This window comes from Maniola jurtina, chromosome 5, assembly GCF_905333055.1.
Source record: "Maniola jurtina chromosome 5, ilManJurt1.1, whole genome shotgun sequence".
NCBI classification, from domain to species: domain Eukaryota; kingdom Metazoa; phylum Arthropoda; class Insecta; order Lepidoptera; family Nymphalidae; genus Maniola; species Maniola jurtina.
In genome coordinates this window covers 7,220,553-7,243,170 of record NC_060033.1, presented here as the reverse complement: position 1 = coordinate 7,243,170, position 22,618 = coordinate 7,220,553, and the positions used below count along the sequence as shown (strand labels likewise).

At 36.2% G+C, this 22,618-nt stretch overlaps 1 protein-coding gene across 1 annotated transcript; it reads left to right on the top strand.

Moving 5' to 3' along the window:
• Positions 1–2,410: 2,410 nt before the first annotated feature.
• LOC123865795 (GDNF-inducible zinc finger protein 1-like) lies at positions 2,411–4,462 on the top strand. The gene is made up of 2 exons (XM_045907029.1): positions 2,411–3,305; positions 3,888–4,462. Exons 1-2 carry the CDS (start codon positions 2,503–2,505, stop codon positions 4,366–4,368), a joined length of 1,284 nt encoding a protein of 427 aa, XP_045762985.1. The 5' UTR covers positions 2,411–2,502; the 3' UTR covers positions 4,369–4,462.
• Positions 4,463–22,618: the final 18,156 nt, after the last annotated feature.

Below are 22,618 nucleotides of genomic sequence, written 5' to 3'. Positions count from 1 at the left end.
AATCCGCCAAGTTCGTTGATAAAGTTTTACCGTAAACCGAATATTCTGCTTAATTTTATTATAGTTGGCTTATATATTACATGAGTGCCTATTTTATCATAGTTACTTTTGATCCAATTATGATTAGATGATTTTAACATTATTATCATCATCGGCAGCCATGGTCCATGACTATTGCCACTTTAGCTTCGCAAGTCGCAACCCGTTTAGCTATGTTGGTTACTCTGGTTCTCCTACAGATTTCATCATCTTTTAATAGCTCTTTCCGTTACCCACTGAGTGACTGAACTTTCTTGAGGTCTGGGAATGTCATAACGCGCAAAAAATTCAAAAAAACAATTCAATACAGAAAGTGGGACAGTTACAATTTTGATAATTCTTTTGTGCCCTCATTTTATGCGTATTTTCTTATCGTTCTATAGCACACATCAGCCCTTTTTGCTTCAAAAGCTACGTTCACTGAACCGAATTTGATTAATCGTTTAATCTGATCATCTTTTAACTCATTGAAAATTGATACCTATTAAGTCGGCTCAGTGAGGGTTTATTAGTGATTTAGTTAGTAATAGGGTACTGTTGGCACGCTTCGGGTACGTAACGTTAAAACTATGGGTCGCGCGACTGATAAGATTAGTATGCACAGACCTCTAGCGAGATATCTTTCGGACATTCACGGACGTCCGAGCGCTCAATCTTACATCAAAACCTATCAAAATAATTATATATTTTCTTTATCCATCGCATCCTACTCACCTTACTAAAATAGACAATTACCTAGTCATTAAATCCTAGTGGAGCTCTTAAAAAGTAATGTTTTGAGATTTTAATTCCGTAACAGTGTTCCACTCTCAAAAATATTACGATTTATTGGTAGATGGGTAGGTACATTTTCTGTATAGCGCAGTGAAATGTTTGCGGGTAGTTGATAGGCCACTGGGGAGGTTATTTCAAGTGACAACGACTTTTGGTGTAACACTTATTCTGATCGAATTATACCGAACTGATAATACCGCTTCGCAGATTTTATTCTGATAGCTGCTGTAGTTGAGTTAAAGTGTTGAAATACTCAGTAAGACATTGAACTAAGGCTAACTTGAGAATTAATAGTCTCACGCTCCTCTAATACTTTTATATATTCTATGCTCTAATACTTTTTTATATCTATTTAGTAGTAGATAGTAGATTGTATTCTATAGTCCCTGGCGCAGTAGTTAGCGCTGTGATCTTATAAGTGGGAGGTTCCGGGGTTGATTCCTGGCAGGGGCAATTTGGGAACCAATAATTTATTAATTGTCTCTGGTCTGGTCTGGAGATAGACTTCGGCCTCTATCGGTAAAGCAGTGCCGTCAAGAGATTTAGCGTTACGGTAGGTACGATACCGTGTTCAAATCGATAAGGTGTAGGTATGGGTTTAGTAAAACTACTTTACCCCTTCCAAGTTAGCTCGCTTCCATTTTAGACTGTATCTTCAGTTACCATTCAGGAAGATCACAGTTAAGAGCTAACTTGTAATGGAATAAAAATAAAAATAAATCTTTTGTTGCAGCCACTCTCAATAATCCCGCTACCACGCGTCCCCGAAATGGTCGTTCAGTGCGACCTGTACAGTTACGCATAAAGCTCTCATAACTCAGTGGCATGGTCCTTCGTTTATACAGGAGTCGTGAGTTTGAGCAAATAATATGGTTCTAACCCTCACTTGATTTTTTTCCTCTATTATTCGTATGCTTGAGAAAATAACATCACTAAAATGAATTGTAATTTCTATTATAACCTGTATTTGAGCAATTAAATAAATGATTGATAATATAATTAACTATCATTATTAAGTATTAGGTAAGTGGGTATACCTACCTATTTTTTATGCTTAAACACTTTTCATCGAATGCATATTGCGAATGAATTTTGTTTTTTTTTCCTGTTTGAACTTAATACCTTCCTACTTTGAACGAAAGTTTATCTAGTCCGTCTATGTCACAGCCATTTTGAAAATAAGATCTCTCTCTCTCTGCGTTGTAGGTATTCCTCATTGCTAATGGTTGTGACTAGTGACCCCTTTTCATTACTCATATAATGTTTGTCATTTTCTTAGGATGGAAGGGACGAAAGGGACGAAAAGGCCAAATTCAGACTTCCAAAGTTGGTCACCCATCTAGCTGACTTGGGTCAACGTTGCTTAACAATCGCAATCGATTGATATGCGTCGCCACACCTAGATGACACATCCCTTCTCGCTTTGCACGTTGTACGTGTCTCGAAAGTTTAGAAGGACGAAGATAGCATCCTACAAACTCCTCTTAACTAATCTTACCCGTCTCTACTATACCACACCATCTCGTAGTCAGTCTGTCACTTTACTCTATGGTCAATAGCTAAAATGCTAAAATGGAGTGACAGCCAGTGACAGCACGGCCCCAAGATCTGTTTTGTTTTGTTATCTCACTGAGATTGTTTGTATGTTATTGGTCTGTGTTGTTTGTTGTGGTGTTAAATAAAATCACGATGGAGAATTATGAAAATATCTACAATTCAATTTGTCGTTTATGTTTGAGTTATAGTAACAGTAAAAAAATGGTGCCTCTTATTGATAAAAACAGCCAAGACGGCCTGACTGCTTATGCAAAAGCCGTGTCGACTTTTACCCACGTTAGCTTTTCAAAAGATGACTGTTTCCCCAGTTATATGTGCTTGAAGTGTTTGTATTTACTAAAACAAGCTATCCGCTTCAAATTGGTTGCTGAATCAAGTGATGATTGCTTAAAAAAATTGAAGGATTCGGTTGGCAGTGATGGCGAAAGTTTGAAAGAAAAAATCATAGAATTTACAATGTTAAAGTTTTATTTTCCTAATGAGTGTTTTAAAAGTGAGGAAACAAACCACACAAACCAGTGCAATGACGTGAACCATGATATGGGAAAAGATAACAAAGCTAAAGAATATCAAAGCAGTAACAACAGCGTGGATGATATGGATGTATTTTTGGATAACCCCATTCATGAATCAGACACTGAACAAAATAAATCACATAAAAAAGATGAAATACTTGATAAAATAGAGGGCCTCATTGGTTCACACACATTCAAATCACAATTCCCAATCACAGTACGAAGACAGTTTTACCACTTACGGCATAGAAAGATAAAATGGGTAAACAAAAAGCTTTTGAGAGAACAATATAAACAAAACAGAAAAGAAAAGAAGCAGCATAGAGTACAGAAAAGGAACTTTGTTTGCAATGTTTGCAATAGAGTATTGGCAAACAAACACACATATGACTATCATATGCAAAGTCATAAGGGGTACAGGTAATATTATTGCTTTATAATCATTTAAGTAACCTAGCTGACCTGCCTGGGGTTTGCTCAAAATTCTTTCAATTGTTTGCATATACAGAGAGAGTGCCTATATGTATATACAAAATCTTGAGTGTCTATACCTAGTTGATTAAGCTGTATGTTCATAATACTAGCCAGTTAGTCAATATTTCCTGCTCTCCGGTATGGTATTAGACTCATGATGTAGCTCACAAATACAACAATGTGGCCTATAAAAAGTTTGAGTATGTATAGATATTTATCTAGTGACCCACCCCAGCTTCGCATGGGTATCTTATTACAATCTTCATATAGATCTCTAATTTTTTGAAAATAATTCATAGCCTATACTGTCAAATTAATAACCATTTTGGAGCAGTTTTTGGAACTTTTTCCTATTAAATTTTTTTTTCCATATCAGTTAAAAAAAATTAAAGACCCAAAAAGCTTATGATATTCAAATATGAATGTTATTTATTATGTTCATAGTCATCAACTTATAAGAACGAGTATGTGCTATCAAAAGTCGCATCTTTCAATACATCCTGTTAATATAAAGTACTTTTCCAACAGGTTCATCTGTGAATATTGCGGAAGAGGGTTCCCTAGCCTATATGAGATTCAAAGGCATCAGGTAACAAAACATGGCACAGGTCCATACCTGGAATGTTCCCACTGCCACTTCAAAGCTCCAAGGAAATTTGAATTGATTGAACATATACGCTTACATACTGGTGAACGTCCATACACTTGTGACAAATGTGGATTGACCTTCCGTAGACGTGCAATATGGAGAAATCATTGTTTACATCACTCAGATAAGAAAATCCAATGCCCTCAGTGTCCAAGGAAGTTCTACCAAAGAAGTGAGATGTTAGCACATGCAAATAATATACACAATAGAGTATATGTTTATGCCTGCAGTCTCTGTGATGTGAGATACGCTAAAACTGCAACTGTGAGGCGGCATATGACCGAGCGTCATGGTATTCCAAGAGAGATGCAGGGAAAAATTATAAGGATTAACAATGTGTCCAGCTATCGGGAACAATAGTGTCTGTAAATATGTCTACTTATCATAATTATGTATGTTGGTACTATGAGTGACAAGATTATTGTTTAAAGTTCTATTTGTTAAGTGACATATTATATATTATTGGCGTCACTCAGAAAAGCAGGTATTATTTAAATATTTTTATGGAATTATTGGAATGTCCTCTCCAAAACCAACACAAAAAAAACACAAGTTTAATGTGTAAGGTTATCCGAGAGTTTTAATCTAAACAAACTAATGCCAAAATAAATAATTTAATTAGAGCGTGATTGCTATCACAACATCTAATTATTCAGTTCACAATCCAAATACCGAAAATATGCGATATCGCTCCGAATCTCAGAAGGAGACTGAACTAAAACCTTCGAAACACCCGTATTTATGCAAGTTCAATCTTGTTGGCCTCCTAGCAACAGATTGTATGACATCGAATGAGCCAAATATCGATTTTATCAAACTACCTGCATTAGATAAATTAATAATTTTATATTATTTTTGACAACTCAAATCAATTTTTAAAAATAACCTTACAGTTCGGCCGTCCTGAATTTAACACGTCCTCGTGTTTCTAATCAATCTTGTCATGTCAGTCGCGGGCTTCCTTGCCCTAAGTCAAATCCAAATCATGGGCTATCCTGCCCTCCGTCAAATCATTAAAACCTACCCTTGAACTGCCGAACTCTCAGTTTTAATATCAAGTCAACAATAAATCCAAACGACTAACTTCTCATTCGATGTATACAAAATCTGAACCACTCATTGCAAATTACTTTCCAATTCACAAAAGACTAAATTATTAAAAAAAACTAAAAATTTTAATCACCAAATCAAACTCAATAAAAATTTTAATCGAATGTGGGTTGTTTACAATAAGATACCAAAGCGAAATTAAGACAACGTGAGACACGTCCCGCTTCTGAATTATTGGCGTCACTCAGAAAAGCAGGTATTATTTAAATATTTTTATGGAATTATTGGAATGTCCTCTCCAAAACCAACACAAAAAAAACACAAGTTTAATGTGTAAGGTTATCCGAGAGTTTTAATCTAAACAAACTAATGCCAAAATAAATAATTTAATTAGAGCGTGATTGCTATCACAACATCTAATTATTCAGTTCACAATCCAAATACCGAAAATATGCGATATCGCTCCGAATCTCAGAAGGAGACTGAACTAAAACCTTCGAAACACCCGTATTTATGCAAGTTCAATCTTGTTGGCCTCCTAGCAACAGATTGTATGACATCGAATGAGCCAAATATCGATTTTATCAAACTACCTGCATTAGATAAATTAATAATTTTATATTATTTTTGACAACTCAAATCAATTTTTAAAAATAACCTTACAATATGTAAGATCAAATAAAAATTAAACTTAGACTACACATGTTTTTATTCAAGTAAATATTGGTGATGTATTTTTTATTCTATAAGGACTAGTTATAAAGCATGAATCGTAATGCAAATTGCAATAAGATAGATAAACAGCATGATTAAAAAAAATATAATATATAGACTCCACAGATATAACGTCCAATGGAACCAATGGTTCCATTTTGTATAGGAAATCAAAGTTCTCTGACAAGTGTCTAAATGCTGAAGCTGATGCTTCATCAGTGTGGATTTGTAAAAATCCTGTGAGAACTCTTTGATTTTTTGGAATAACCTATATGTCACTCATCACTAATATTTAGATCTTTAGCTACAACCACATCGACGTTAGTTACATGTAGTTAGGAAACTTCTACCGAAACGTCGAGGCTTCGAAGTCACTGGCAGGCGTCAAATGTTAGAACATTAGACGCTAGGTAGCCCTAAACTAAGGTGAGGTCCTATTTTTCTTTGATTTCACGTCACCCATAGCCTTACATTTGACATAGGTATCTTTGATTCAGGATCAAACTGAAAGTTCCCTCTTTCTAGGTCACTCTGCCTATAACCACGCAAAAAACCGGACAAGTGTGAATCAGACTTGCGCACTGAGGGTTCCGTAGTCGGGTATTTTTTCTAACATTTTGCACGATAAATCAAAAACTAAAACATAAAAATAAATAAAAATCTGTTTTAGGATGTACAGGTAAAGCCCCTTCATATGATACCCCACTTGGTACAGTTATCTTATTTTGAAAATTGAAACACTTTTAATTTATTTTTAAATGATGTAACCACAAATTCGCGATTCCAGGTTTATTCCTGTACTTGTGCTATAAGACCTACCTATCTACCAAATTTCATGATTATAGGTCAACGGCAAGTACCTACCCTATAGGTTTCTTGACAGACATGACGGACGGACGGACAGACAGACAGACAACAAAGTGATCCTATAAGGGTTCCATTTTTCCTTTTGAGGTACGGAACCCTAAAAATCACGACGATTCGTTACCTCCTCGTTGCGACGTGATAGCAATACTAGCCATTAACCAATAAACCAACAAACAAACACAGTTTTGCATTTAAGTATAATAATATAGGTACCTACTTTCTGATGTTTAACTCGATAATAAATAGGCAGGTCTCCTAGAATACATTTAAGTACTTACCTAGCTTTCTTGGTAAAGTAGGTATACCATATTGCATTTAACGCATTCCCGGGAAATGCCGTTCTCTTTTCTTTGCGTGCTCAGGTTTTTATTGTTGCTTTTTATATTAAAATGCCACTTGTAGATAGGAATCTAGAACTCACTATCCTGGACGAAAACAATTGCGTACATTTTATGAAACAATTAAGAAAATAATAGTTGTATGTCTACTACAATTGCTTGGAAAAATTTTCAAAACTTTACATCTCTATAAACTGTTTTTGTTTGTTGGTTTGTCTTTCAATCACGCCGCTACGGAGCAACGGATCGGCATAATTTTTTGCATGGATGTAATAAATTACTGTTAAAGAATATTAAAGAGTTCCCACGGGATTTTTAAGAAGCTTGATGCACGCGGATGAAATCGCCTTGGTACACATCTAGGAATGATCTAATACATCAATGATCTAGATTCTAGTATTTTTTTATTTCTTTGACAATCTTTTCCAGATTTGTGTCAGTGACTGCGTATGTGTGTTCACTAAGTATAAATACGAGTGTGAGTTTTTGTCAAAAGGTACAGAGATAACTTGCATCCCAGAGCTTAATGACATAGGCTTCTTTTAGTCCCGGAAAAGCAAAGAGTTCCCACGGGACTCTTAAAACTAAGTCCACATAGGTAACGAAGTCGTACGTCGATGAGTCGCGGGCATCATCTCGTTGGTACAGAAATAGTTTACATCCTGAAAATGAGCATAGGCTACTTTTTATTTCGCAAAAATCAAAGACTTTCTACGGGATCAAAAAACTAAACCCACGCGAATGTTTACGGGGGAGCTAGTAACTAGCTTAATATAATTAATTAACACGTACGCGCGCAATCTGTGTGTACTGCAGTTTCCGTCGCGCTTTGTTTGTTTCAGGTCTTAGGTTAACGTACCCACGAGAACATCGTAAAGATTAATTAAGTAAGCTGAATAATAACTCTTCAAGAATCTACTCGGTCGTAAAATATTATTTCCTTCGCGGTTAAAACTTCTGATATAGAATCGTATATAGTTGCTAGTTCTAAGTGGCTACTCGTATTACTCATAACTACGACAGTTCGCGTATTTTTCCTGAAAACTTTAAATTGCTTATTGATTTTATTCATAGGTACCTGCCTACCGAGAAGTTATTAGATGAATGCTAAAGTTTACTGTGTAATACCACGTAGGCGCTTGTCTAGTATTTTTCTATTTCTGAGATGTCTCCTTGAAATTTACTAATAGTGTTATAATATTTTCGTTGATTTTATTTTAGCGGCAACGTCAGCATAAGGCCTGCTCTTAGATTTTGAGCCATCATATTAATCACAAGCATTCATCATATTCATATTCATCCATGAGAACTTACGGCTCCAGCTACCATAAGTCCTATGACAAACGTGATCAGCTCACTGCCACTTCAGTGTGCTGGACTTGAGCCATCATAAGAATTATTATGTATGAGTTAATTAGTAAGAGGAGGTTGGACCCGAAGGCTCTCTCTCATTACCCACAGCGGTGACTCCTTTCCAATCCACTTGGTTGAGGTTTTCTGCGAGCGGTGGGCTCCCAGATAATACCTCATACGACTCGACTATTACATTTATATAATGTCATTAGTTAATGATGTTAACATAACAGACTGTACCTATAGTATGTTTTCCATGTAGTAGACCATCTTCAGTTTGTCACCCAATCAGGTACCTGCTTGGGTCAATGACAAGCGTAGCTTATCCAGCGCAATCAACTGATATGCTCTGTTGTATTCAGGCCACATGTTTCTCAAGGATTCTAAGACGTAAGAACAACAATAACTCAATTATTTTATCGAATTTCTGTTTAGGGGTTTGTTCTCACAGCGCGTTTTTGTCGCATCTGTCTTCAATTCCACGTGAAAATGTTGCAGTGTGCTGGTGCAAAGACAAGTCGTACCTAAGGTATTACGATACGACTTACGATAAAACTTAAGGTATAATCAGACGTTATAAACGTGCGAAGTAAATGATAAACGCGTTGAAAATCTGTTTAAAGTTTTAAACCGCGCGTAAAATGTAGAAAGACCATTAGAGTGCGAAATGCAATAAACCGCATAGAACAATGGCGATTTTACTGTTCATGCCTGAGCACAAATGAGCGAGAATTGCGTACCTTACCCATTGAGATAAATAACTACTTAGAGCCTCTACCATTTAACTATATCCACATGAGTGAAGGATTTTTCCCAAAATTGTATGAAGATTTTAAACACAACGCTTTCGCCATGGAGTAGTAGGTATTGCTAAGCGACTAACCTGACAAATAGCGCTGATATCCTAGTGGTTAATACACCACCTCCTAGTCGAGGGCTCCGGAGTCCGATCTCCGGGGGCATCTTTTGGGAATCTGCGTTTTGAACAATTAAATACCACTTGCTTTAACGGTGAACGAAAATATTGCGAGGTAACCTCCATGCCAGAGAGTTGTCCATAGTGTGTGAAATATGCCAATCAGCGCGTGGGCAGCGTGGTAGACTTGGCAAATCCTCATTCTGTGACGATACACGTCGGCCAACGATGATGATGATGATGACTTATCAAAATAATTCGAAATAGCTTAATCGCATTATTGTAAATACCATGTAAATACGGTTATTTTACAATAACGTGCACTAGTGTCTTACAACAAACGTTTTCTCCGTCGATATTACGACCTCTAGTGACCATACCTCTAACTTTAGGTGCCTACCTATAGAAAGATAGAAACGTGCCTCGCTCGGCGAAGAAGGTCGCCATTTCCGTACGCCCTCAAATAACTGGAGACGTGATATTGAATCTATTCAAGTCTGAAATTCTGTAATTGGTTTTTAATAAACAGACGAATTTTGATTGGTTTCATACACAGATTTTTAGAGAGTGGTTGCACAAGACCTCTCATGGATATTAATTGTTATTTTTTTCATTAAGTATATGCTTGTCATCGAAAGTGATGGAGCATGGTAGTGGTTAAGACGTTGGTCTCCTATCCAGGGGAGCCGGGAATCGATTCCTGGCACACACCTCTAACTTTTAGTAGATATGCTTGCTTTAACAAGGAAAACATCGTAACGAAACATCCATCCTGAAAGTTCTTTACAATGTTGTCAAAGATGTGTAAAGCCTGCAAATCTGCACTTGGTCATGTGGTAGACTATGGCCAAAGGCCAAACCCTTCTCATTCTGATAGGAGACCCGTGCTCAATAGTGAGCCAGCGATGGGTTGATGACGTTGATGATGATGGTTGTCATCGAATAACAAGATAGCAAAAACTCGACTGCGATCTCACCTCGTGGTTAGTGACGATACAATCTCAGACAAAAGTGGGTTACTGGCCACCCATACTCCTTGTAAAGCAGTTTTAATTAAATTCTTACCCCTAATCGGTTTCTACGCTGCATCCTGCATAAGGAACTAAATCGCTATGAGTTTGACAACCAGCGATGGCGGTAGGCAGGTATTTCTTTCCCGGTAGAAGCCGCCAAAGCCTCCCATCGGTCAAACCAGAGTAAGAAATCACAAAACCTAAATTACCTCTGCAGAGAATCAAACTAAGTAGGTACATCCCAGTTGTAAAACCACAGCGCTCACCAATGCAAGGGAGGTCATCAAAATTGGTGGTAGGTACATATTGTTTTGGCAATATGGCAATATCTACCTACATTTCTCGTTTCACATGTGGAAAAGTAGACACTAAGACCAAAACACAATATTTTAAACTCGTTAAATTACGAACTTTTAAGTTAGTCAAATAAGTGGGGGACTAACAGAATGAGGTAAACATCGAGAAAATGCATACTTAAATACAAAATTAAACAAACAACCAATATCCATACAAAGTTCACGTTGGTAAATAACTATACAACAAACATACCTTACTGAAAGGTATGTAGGTATGAACTTTACGAAGTAAACACTTAAATTGAGTGCAACGTCGAATAACGGGCTAAATGTTTGTTTACTTTGTAACGCTGTGTCTGGCCTAAAGGGTTTTATATTTAACTAGCAACTCGCTCCAGCTTCGCACGGATAGCACAATCATAAAGTATGCACAGGTTTATTTTTCGGTCGTATTTTTCCTCCCTGACGCAAACGGGTAGGTATCCATTGCGTAGCCTATTTCGTGGGGATATTATAAGTTTGACCGCTTCGTTATTCTGGGATTGTAATTTGTAACACTCAAGCGGATGGATAGATTTGAATGCGTCTTTTTGTTACTCGAAGGAATTTTTAATCAAGATAGTTCTTAGTGTCAAATAGTTTAACAGTTTAGTGCAAATCAGCCAGTCAAATTAACTTGAAATTTGATAAATAATTAGTAATCCTAACACTAAAATAATATGACAACCTTGAGCCTTGATATGAACCTAGGTATTATATAGGTGAATTTAGGTAGGTACCTGCTACTGCCATTAGCACTGGGAATACTTAACACCTACCTTCCAGGCACAGAAGGATCACTTCGCAGAGACGTTCAAATGAATATCAAGTCTTGTGATGCAATAAAATGCAATGCGACTCGCGCAGCGCTGCTGCCTAAAATTTAATGAACGCCTCTCTTTCTATCGCGTAAACTTTTATCACTTATCTCTCTCTCTCTCTAGATAGAGATAGAGATACGCAAGAGCTGTCGAAGGGGTGCGTCCTCTTATGTTACTTCTCGAGTCACGTGACTAAGTGATCCCAATCTAAGTTCATAGTTCCTTGTATTACAACTCCTAGCGCGTTTGGCACGTTGCGGCCGCGCGTCATGTGTGTTCGAGCCTTTAGTGCCAACCTACGCAATAGAATGAAAATATTTTCAGTTTTAGGGCACCGTGTAGGATTAGCGAAACGGTCAAAAGGCAACCTAAGCCACTGAATGATTACGCTGAAAAATGTAAGCCCGTGTTTTTAATTATACCGACCATTGCGGAATAGTGCTAGAGACGTCTGTTAAATTTCCTTCACCAAAACTACTACTAAACTGACTATATTTTTCACTCAGTGACTGAGAGCGGACTTTTTCGATCTTGTCCCCTCTTCACCTTTTTTAAACCCCGACCCAAAAAGTGTTATAAGTTTGACGTGTGTATCTGTGTATCTGTCTGTGGCATCGTAGCTCCTAAACGAATGAACCGATTTTAATTTAATTTTTTTTTGTTTGAAAGGTGGCTTGATCGAAAGTGTTCTTAGCTATAATCCAAGAAAATCAGTTAAGCCATTTGAAAGTTATCAGCTCTTTTCTAGTTACTGTAACCTTCACTTGTCGGGGGTGAAATAATTTTTTAGTTTACACTTGTACCACCATAGCGTGAAATGCCGGGCGAGTTTCCATCCTTACAATAACGTCAACATCCCATGTAGAGTAGTACACGCATGAAACGCTTTGCGTCATTAATCATGCGCATGGCTAGGGTTTAGAATTCGGCTGTTTTTTTGTTACAAGATGGAATAGACAGGCGACTTCTAGAAAAATGCGCCTCATCATAGCCTATGATTCATAGGTCACGTCGTCTCATCTCATCAGCCGTGATTGTGGTCAAGGGTGTGAATAAGTGAATAAAAAAGTGAATTTATGTGAATACTAGCTGACGCCCGCGACTTCGTCCGCGTGGATTTAGTTCGAAATCCCGTGGGAACACTTTGATTTTCCGGAATAAAAAGTAGCCTATGTGCTAATCCTGGATATTATCTATCTCCATTCCAAATTTCAGCCAAGTCCGTCCAGTAGTTTTTGCGTGAAGGAGTAACAAACATATACACACACACACACACACATACAAACTTTCACGTTTATAATATTAGTGTGAAGTGAATTTATTACCTACCAAAAGCTGCTCTGCTGCTATCATGCCTGCCCTATTTCGTGTCGAGCTCTCCAAACTGGCTCTTCCGAGAATTTGCAGGTTGTACCTATGAAGGTACCTATAATATAGATACATAGTAAAGTGGTTCATGATCAATGTTAAAAATAGATGTATAGATAATATTGTTTAGCAAAAAGGCGTCTATTCTGTTTGAGCACATGTTTTAGTGACGATTTCTCTAGGCAAATAAAATTATTATACCTAGGTTTTTAGAAAGGTAAATATATATCTGCCTAAAAATGCAGAAGTAAAATACCCTTACTTAATCCGTCTTATCTAAGTTTGATCTAGTAGTCTAGTAGTAGTGTCTGGACAGACTTCCACAATATTGTATTCAATTCACAGAAGATCTCACAATGGGCTCTCGCACTAAGTCCGAGTATTCTGAAATTACCTAATACCAAAAGGGGGATGAAATTTTAAAATTAAAAACCTCGAGGCTTTTTATTCACCACTTTAGCGAGGAAGATAAAATGTTTTAAAATAAAGATGGGCTTCTGTGAGGTTAAAATATTGAGAATGCAATTGCATAGATTGTGAAAAATAGGTACCTTATGCATATCTCGCTTTTTTTGGTTTACCTACGTGATATTAGGTATGTCTGCAAATAATGATCTATTATTATCTCTTCACATTTTGTGCTATAGCAGACACGATGCTTTTAGCATTAGCGATCGGCGATTTTCCGACTGTATCGCGTTTTGACGACTCGCGTTAAGCATTCGGTCGCTTTATTAAAATCGTCCGTTTTAGCGATTGTTTTGATGCTGCACTTTGTTTCAGCGATTTTAGCAAATAAAACACCGATCGCTGATGCTAAGTGGATTATACCACTATTCTGTCTCTCTTCACCCTGGCACATTGTATTATAATAATAATTAATGATTAAACGAACTTACCTTTTAGCGAATTTTGGTCTTTGGTCACGAAGGCTTTGCCAATCGCGCGTAGTCGCGTAGCTGTAAGTTAAGGTGCGTAGCTCGTAGCGTTTCGCAGCTCGTAACGTTTCGTAGCTCGTGATAGCTTAGCTGCGCAGCTTTGCTTAAGCGAGTTGAGCTAAGTTAGTAATTTAGTTCGCGATGTGATCTGTGTTTAAATAGAAAGATTGGAATTTGATATGTGAATGATTTCATAAGGTTAAGTAACGTTATTCACATATACGGCATAGGTACATCGAAACGTATTATAAAACTAGCGAAACAATTTAGTTCGGTAAAATAAAATTGAAATTATCTAGGATTTTATAAAAATTACTAGCGACCGCCTGCGGCTTTGCTGAGCGAAAGTATAATCCTCTTTATTACCTACCTTGGGAACTCCGAAAACTTAGTACATGGAAGTTGCGAGAGTAAAGTATGGAGTTAGTTTTAATATGTTATATTATATCTACAAAGGTTGTGGCGGTGTTCCCCTATATAACTAAAATCAGGCTTAATCTATGATTCTTGCCACGGCTCAGCTTTCTCTACTTCTATAAATAGTACAAACTGTACCTATAATAGTTTATGAGATAGGTATACGATGCCATATTTAAATATGACCCCAATTCAAATGTATGAGCCCAAATGAATAACCACAAAAACCCAAATGCGGCCCAACAGGGATGACACATTTAATTGTTGTTTTAATTATTTCGGTTGTTGTTTATGAGGCAATGGAAAAACGGGGTCTGGCAACTTCAAAGGGCAGTTAATTCTATTTCGCAGGCAAATGTCACCGGGGTCGGACGGGTTCGCAGGTAAGCTACCGCTGCCTCTTGGGGACGTCGCTATCATTCTATCTTTGTGATCTTTTATGGTATAAGCGGGTAGCGTTTTTATCATCCTATCCTATGGTAGGAAGGTGTCAGGAACGCCTCAGGAAGGTCTAAAAGTCGTTTGTGGGAATGAGTAGATATTAATATTTGATAACGAAACTCCGCGATCAATTTTAGACTTGCATTAACATATGTTCAAAAAATCTTTTAGAAATATGCTCCTAAAAAAGTATAATATTATGGAATCGAAGACTATGTAAATGTAATAGAGCGTGGATTTGACTTGCAGCTCGCTCCAGCAATGCGCAGGATTGCAATTACCTACTCATGCCATAATATTGTAAATCGAATATAGGATATAAGCTGACTGCACCGGTGTCGTTGCTTTTTGTGCCAGTTGTCAGCGTCTTGTTATTTAATAATAATAATCATTATACCGCCATTTGATAGTACCTATTAATTTTGATAGGAAATACTAGCTGGCTTGCTCCAGTTTGCTGAAGTTAAGATTTTATGTAGACAGTCGCAGTCTGCGACCTTGTTTCAAACAATTTAGAGACGTTCCAGCTACCGCTTATGAGTTGCACCAGTTTATAAAAAGATTCATTTCGAGGGATATCATTTGAAGCTTACCTTGGACATTTTTTTCGGAAAAGATTTTACCTTTTGAGTTCCAGGTTTTGGGTATGAAATAAATGGCTGAATTAAGGTTAATGATTGTCGTTGTTTGGAATCACTTCTGTCTTTTTCTGTGTCAATGAATGAATATTCTCTATTTTTAGGGCTCCGTAATCGAGGATACCAATGGGACCCTATTATAAGATAGTGGATTTCGACCGGTAAAGTAAGTTGCGAATGAAGGCAGTTAAGTGAATAGTAGAATTTTTTAAATATTTGAATTGATTAGCTGGATGCAAGACATAGCCATCAATAACTATTTAACATCCATTCAATACAGCTCTAGACTGAGTAGCAACTAATTCTAAAAATAATTTACCTATGTACAAAATTTAATATAGTGTTTCCTGAGAATTCTCAACGGGCTTCTTAAACCTTACTGGAAATCCCCGAAGTCAGTTTGCTCAATTTAGATTTTATACAACCTTTCCTAATTGCTTCAGGGTCCAGTGTAGTGTAGACTTCAGATAAGGCCTTATACAATACAAACATAGTTTCTGATCTAATCTGTCGTAGAAACGGTTTGATAGGCACTTCAGCATGACTAAGAATAATTCAAAAGTAGGTAAAATAAGAAATACATTTTTATCGTAATCCCCTGAAATTCAAACTAGGTAAAAAATGTCGGTACTAATTAACTGTAAAAAAATCTCAAAACTAAACTGAAATATGAGATCGAAATGTGGTTATCGATGGGGAATCGTCTAATCATCTTGCCTTGCTATTGTTTTCCGCGTGGAACGTAAAAAATACGTAATTAAAACATTATTTTCAGACCTGGCAAAATCTGTCGTAGTTTCATTTTGTGTACTACCAAATCAACACAATGTTCTATCAAAACCTAGGTAGGTAGGTATCCTTTTTGTTAGGTAACAAAAAGGATCCTTACCTACCTATTTCAGTTGAGAAGTAAGTAAATTCTTTGTGCCGAATTGTCTTTGTAAATAGTAGGTCTGTAAATAAAAGGATTTTCAAATCTAGACGATCACTTGACGCACTCTAAGCACTTTACTTTATTACAGTATCTTTTTACTTTTGTCGTTTCAACGGGGGATCTTTGCTGAGGGTCTCTCGAAACAGCTATCAAAGTTAATTAAGTATATTTTAAAGTGTTAATTCGAAACCTTAATTTTCGTTTCTAACGAAGGAAACAACTCGGGTTGGCCTTGAACCCGTTACAAATGGAGTTTTCATAGGATGAGACAGTTTCTTGCTGTTTTAGTAAGAGCACTGTGGCATTTTAAATACTATGATAATAATTAAACTAGATGATGTCTGATGATGAATTTTTCGGGATAAAAAGTAGCCTATGTCCGTCTCGGAAATGCAAGCTAATCTCTGTAGGTACCAAATAAATACCCCATGTAACCGTATACAAGCCATCTCTGTACCAAATTTCATCAAAATCGGTTAAGCGTGTGGGCCGTGAAACAGACAGACGGACACACTTTTTATAATTAGCTTAAGCTTACCTTTACATTAAGCACCGTTATGATTAGGTACAAACTACTAAGACATTCTTATGTAAATGAAGAACATAATATTAGTCATTGTTATTTAACTTTGTAACCACAAGTGTAAATTAAAAATTTATAACACCCCCGACAAGTGAAGGTTACCGTAACTAGAAAAGAGCTGATAACTTTCAAACGGCTGAACTTGCGGCTGAACTGATTTTCTAGGATTATAGCTATCCAAAGTATCTGAGATGATCTGAGTTTTCCAAAACATCATTTTCAAATAAATAATTATGTATCTAGGCAACGTCCATCTCGACAGCTTGACATTTGTCAATTGACATAATATTATGAACCTAACGGTTAGTTAACCTTCTTTTCTACAAGAAAACTAGAAAAGAGCTGATAACTTTTAAATAGCTGAACCAATTTTTTTGGATTATAGCTAAGAACACTCTCGATCAAGCCACCTTTCAAACAAAAAAAAACTAAATTAAAACGGTTCATTCGTTTAGGCGCTACGATGTCACAGACAGATACACAGATACACAGATACACACGTCAAACTTATAACACCCCTCTTTTTGGGTCGGGGGTTAAAAACATACCGTACTGAAAAAAAAGAGATTTTCCGATATAAATCGCTTTATCTCCACTGGAAAATGTGGGATTTAAATGCTAAATCTACACTAGAGTATTATTCTATCCCAACAAAAACTGGGATTTAGAGTTTAACGTGTTCGTATAAAAGATAAGAACATTTGCTACGTTAGCGCAGAGTAGAATTCTAATATATGAAAGTGCTGACACTTTTTGCGCTATTTCTTGTGTTTCCGAGGATATTTAGAGGAACTAAAACCTATTTTATATTCCAGTGTCTTCTAAGTCCCAGATTATTTTAAGAATTCTGAAGCCGGTTAACTGCATGGCAGGATATAACATTTTTTTATTCAGTTAAAAATTAGCCTTCAATTTTACCTAGCAAGTGATGATGCAGTGTTAGATGGTAGCGGGCTAACCTAAAAGGGATAATATGGCACTTTTATTAAACCTATCCACTTGTCGGTTGCTATACAACAACGTACTGGTACGCTAGATTACTAGGCGGTACGGCTTTTTGGTAAGAAGCCAGGGCGTGTCATCCCAAGCGAATTTGCTGGCTCGCTACTCAAAAAAATTCATGTCTTTAATGCGTATAGAATCTTCCGAAAGTGAATTTTAGTCTCATTGGAATAATCGTTAAATATAATGTGCAATAATGGGGTAACCCTTGGGACCCTTTCAGTTATACTGACCTGACGTAGTCTGAGCTTACCCTACCTGTCTTAAGCTTAGGCATCTAAACCAGCGATAAAAACCTCTTCATGTACTTTGTGGAATCAGGATGAGTGAAACTGCCAATCCTATGTCAGATTAAGATAGGATATCTTACCCTTGGTTCACAGTAACACGGTCTGTAGATAATTGCAGGGCTGGTTTTTTAATTCGTCGCTACTACGAGTAGCTGTGATGTTTGTATAGTTATGATTATTCTCGTTTATAACTATTGAGCTACGGGAACACGAGTGTACGTAATCTGCGTGTTACGGGTCTCTAGCTCGTACATGAACACACGGACAGACAGCCAGACACACAGTCAGTTGGGACTCCGTTTTACCCTTTGCCGTAAACCCAAAAGGTATCCAAAAGGTAAAATCCTATAAAGCAGTGGCCCTAATGTACGTTTTGAGACTTTATTCATTTTTCATGCAAATAAATCATGACTCTTTACCTTTCTAGTAATCATCTGTGTAATGTAGTAAAATAGTTAAGCTATAAAATGAAAAGATCAACGATTTATTAGACCACCTCTCTAATCGTTAAACTAACAAAACTTTAACCACAAAAGCCCGACCTAATGTTGTTTTACTGTATCTGTTCTTATCTTACCGTTTGTTTCGTGGCCACATTGTAACTTTGCCTCAAGGGCATGAAGTATGTAGGTAGGAGGTATGGTTATCGTCGGATTATATCAAATTGTAAGCGATTCGGGGAATGCTGCCAGGGTCCGGCTCAGGGTAAGTGGCTTAGTTATTTTAGTTTTATACGAAGGGGATAAAAACTGAGTAGGGGCTTCTTTCAAAACTCGGATTGTATGCCATGCTATCGTTGATCAACGGACCAGCCTTACTGCCGATTTTGTTAGACAAATTGATCACTTGATCAGTACTTAATCACGCGTTATACCGCTGTGTATATAAAGTTATTGAGTTTTTGCTACTTTTCTATCTATTACATCAATTTATTTTTTTCTGTATACCGACAGTGTGGCCCAAAAGTGGGACCAGGGCTATCTTAAGACATGTAAAGGCCTTTGGACGTACAAAGTTTGAGGACCTTTTAGCAGCGGTGCATTAAACCCGTTGGAGCCTCAGGACGGTATCACGAACCGCAAGGCCTTAGTTTTGCTTTTTTTCCTGCAAGGGTCCGTAAAGGAAATAAAGACTGAACATAATGAAAAATGAATTCAATATCACTACCGCAACCGCCGAGTTTCTTGCTGGTTCTTCTCGGTAGGAAATGCATTCTGAACCAGTGGTAGATACACTTGATGACTCAAAAGTATGTATGTATTTTAATTGAATAAAAATATTTAGAATTTTATTGAGCCACCCTCAATCCACAAGGCTCGCAGATTTATTTGCACATTTTGAAACACAATTTGAAAACTTTCAAGTTTTAACAAGCATTTACATAAATAGATATTGTAGAATATATAAGGTAAATAAAACGTCATTTAAAATGAACAATTAGTTAATTTAATATTATTATGTAGTATGTCCTTACACTAGACAATATTTACAAATATTAACAATCCATGAGCTTTATTTATATCACATGTAATATATAACGACAGCTATGATTATTTACAATGTTTAAGAGTGATAACACTTAGGTAATACCTATTTAAAAGAATACTTATATGCTTAGTTATCTACTAGATATTATTACAAAACTGGTACAAGAGGTAATACGAAGTAGGCAAGTGAAGTAACGGATAAATAGCGCCTAAATCTTAATTCACGTGCAAGATGTAATTAATTAACAAAATAATAGGTAAGTATATAAGTCTATATAGGTAAATCCCGTTTCTCTTTAAGTGTATAACGCAAACAAAGTGCAAAGGCGTAACGGAAACTGCGATGGCAGGACGTTACATAGGACGCGCGCGTACGGGTGCACGATTTATAATAGAAGGAACTGAACAAAGCACGTTGAACTGGAGCACGTGAACGTTTTTGTAGAGTTCTTTATCTACTTGGTTATATATTTTATCTGTTATTTCTAGAAGCTACGTTGTACAAGTTTCCGTCACGCTTTCTGTATTCTTCTATTAATCTTCTTATTCTTCTTTATTTTATGCCCCTAACAATAATCGTGACCTATAAGTTCACTTCAAGTAAGGTCTGTAAATTTTCTCTGCTTTCAATAGCCCTTTAGGCCGAGCTTTTTAAGCCGAGTTGTAACTCGATTAATCAAAAAGATAACATTGTGAACGTTTGACCGAAAGAATTTTTACCTATATTATTTTTATACTAATGATTTTAGGCTTATTAATATTATAATGTCGATAACAGGTACATACCACGATCAATTTAATGATTTAAGTGAACAGTATGTTCTTTTGAGAATAAATTCCTTGTTTTGATATATGTTGTTTGATAATATTATATTTATAATTTGTATAAAACTATGGACACAATTATTAATGTCTGAAATAAAATATTTTTATTTTATTTATTTATTTATTATTAATATATTGCAGTCCCGCGTCGTGACTGAGGCGAAATATCGACAAACCCAAATCATCAATTAATCGTGCTATTACATACCCGTTTTCTACATTATAATATTTTATTAAAGTTTGCTCTGTTAACGGCTCACTTTGAACGATAATTGTATTGCGGTTTCAAAAATAAAAAGTAAAGTACCCTTCGCGGCGACAATTTTCGCTTTCTTACGAAATAATAAAATAAGTTCTCTTACGAATGTAATATCCCAAGAGTGCTGTGTATTGTGTTTATGTGGAGTGTGGCAAAATTTTCAACGTAAATTGAAAATTCTTTTATTTAGTTTTCTTTTCATATTATTGTGGACATAAAAGTGGACTTTCTATAGGTACTAGGTATACTAAATTTACCATGTGATTCCGTGAAATAAGCATTAGTTTTCACACTAAGGAATTAATTAAGTATAATATTATTATAGCTATAGTTACTGTTTATTAAACAGTAATTTTATTCAAATTCTTAACAAATTAAAATCAGAACTATAAGCCGAATTGATAAAATTAGGAGCATTTCTAGATCGGACTCAAAAAGGTTTGGCTTTTGACAAAGCACTCTTGACATTTCTGAAGATTGTCTTTATGCTTTAGGCTAATCGTGGTTTAATGGCGTTTTGGCGATGGATTATAAGCACATAACAGGTATAAAAAATTAAAATAAGCTAAATGGTCAAAAACTTGAGCATTTATATTCTGTGCGCACATCTGCTAAATCGCCTGCTGCAGCTATATAGCGTCGAAATAAGAAGCTTAAGTAGTTAATAATTCTGAAGCTATGGCTCAAATGCTTCCGTTGGGATATCTGAACCGTTCTCAAGAATCTCGATGGAAGCTTTAAAACTGCTGAAAATAGACGCTCAGTTGAAACTGTTTTTCAATCAGGCAATAATTGTTATGGGCGACCAGCTATAACATAAACTTTAAAATATGAATCTTTATTTAAGCAGTTACGTACGTAATATATTGGGGTAGGGATAGGAGTTTTGGAGTTGCATCGGAAACGGAAAATTATCAACATTTTCAGAATAATTGCAAAAAAATATAACCCTTCAACGGCTGTCTAAAAATTAAACAATTTTGATATCACAAAACACGAACACCTTTGAAAATTATTCCATCAGGATAAATTTGAACCCAAAGCTTTGTTCCTGGGAACAGATGTCTGGCATACCCGTAAACGAATTATGCAGGTTACGTTGTACCAATACAAAATCGAAAGCAAATTGGTCGGCCGGCCTTTCGACCATCTATCTGTCTAGCGATTTACGAAAGCCACTGTAACCGTTATTGACGCTTATTGGTTCTGTGTCTAGACTCTAGGCTAGATGTAGTTATATCAAGAGAGATGATATTAGAATATCATCTCTTTACTAGAGTAAACTCGGTTCCAATATTAGCAATAAAGTTTGGATGACACCAGTAATTCTTATCATTATTCATTACTGTGACTAAACAATAAAAGATTTTTTCAGCAATCTGAGAGGTTTTATTCATAACTATATGTATTATACCTCGTTATTTTTAAAAAATCTTAATCCACGCGGGATTAAGATTTTTTAAAAATACCGTGGGAGCTCTTCCGGGATATAAAGTATCCTATGTTCGTAGGATGGATGCTATCTCTGTATTATGATGCCCGCGACTTCAGGTAGATTTAGAATTCTTAAGAATTCTGTTGAAACTTTTTGATTTTGCGAGGCAAAATAGCTTATTTCTATCCCCCGGATGCTAATTAATTTTGTCAAAATCGAAAGTTGAATGAAATTACACTATCTAGACTATAAAGACGCGTTTTTGTGCCAATTTGTTGGTTTATAGGTATTTACTTAAATAATAATGATCGCCAAAAATAGGTACAATAAAAATACCTATCACAAATAGCAACAATAAAGTCTCAAAAGTGTGTCTCGACTCTTGAATACCTACTATGGAATTCATGATATTTTAGCCTGTCAACCGTGGTAAACAGGTATGACACAACATTTATTATTTACGGAAAAGGAAAATGTATGGAAAAACGATTATTATCAACTGCTATATATAAATCGAATTGACACTCTCTTCGAAAAGAAATAGGTATTCGTATTCACCTACACAAATTGAAGGTTTGATAGACAG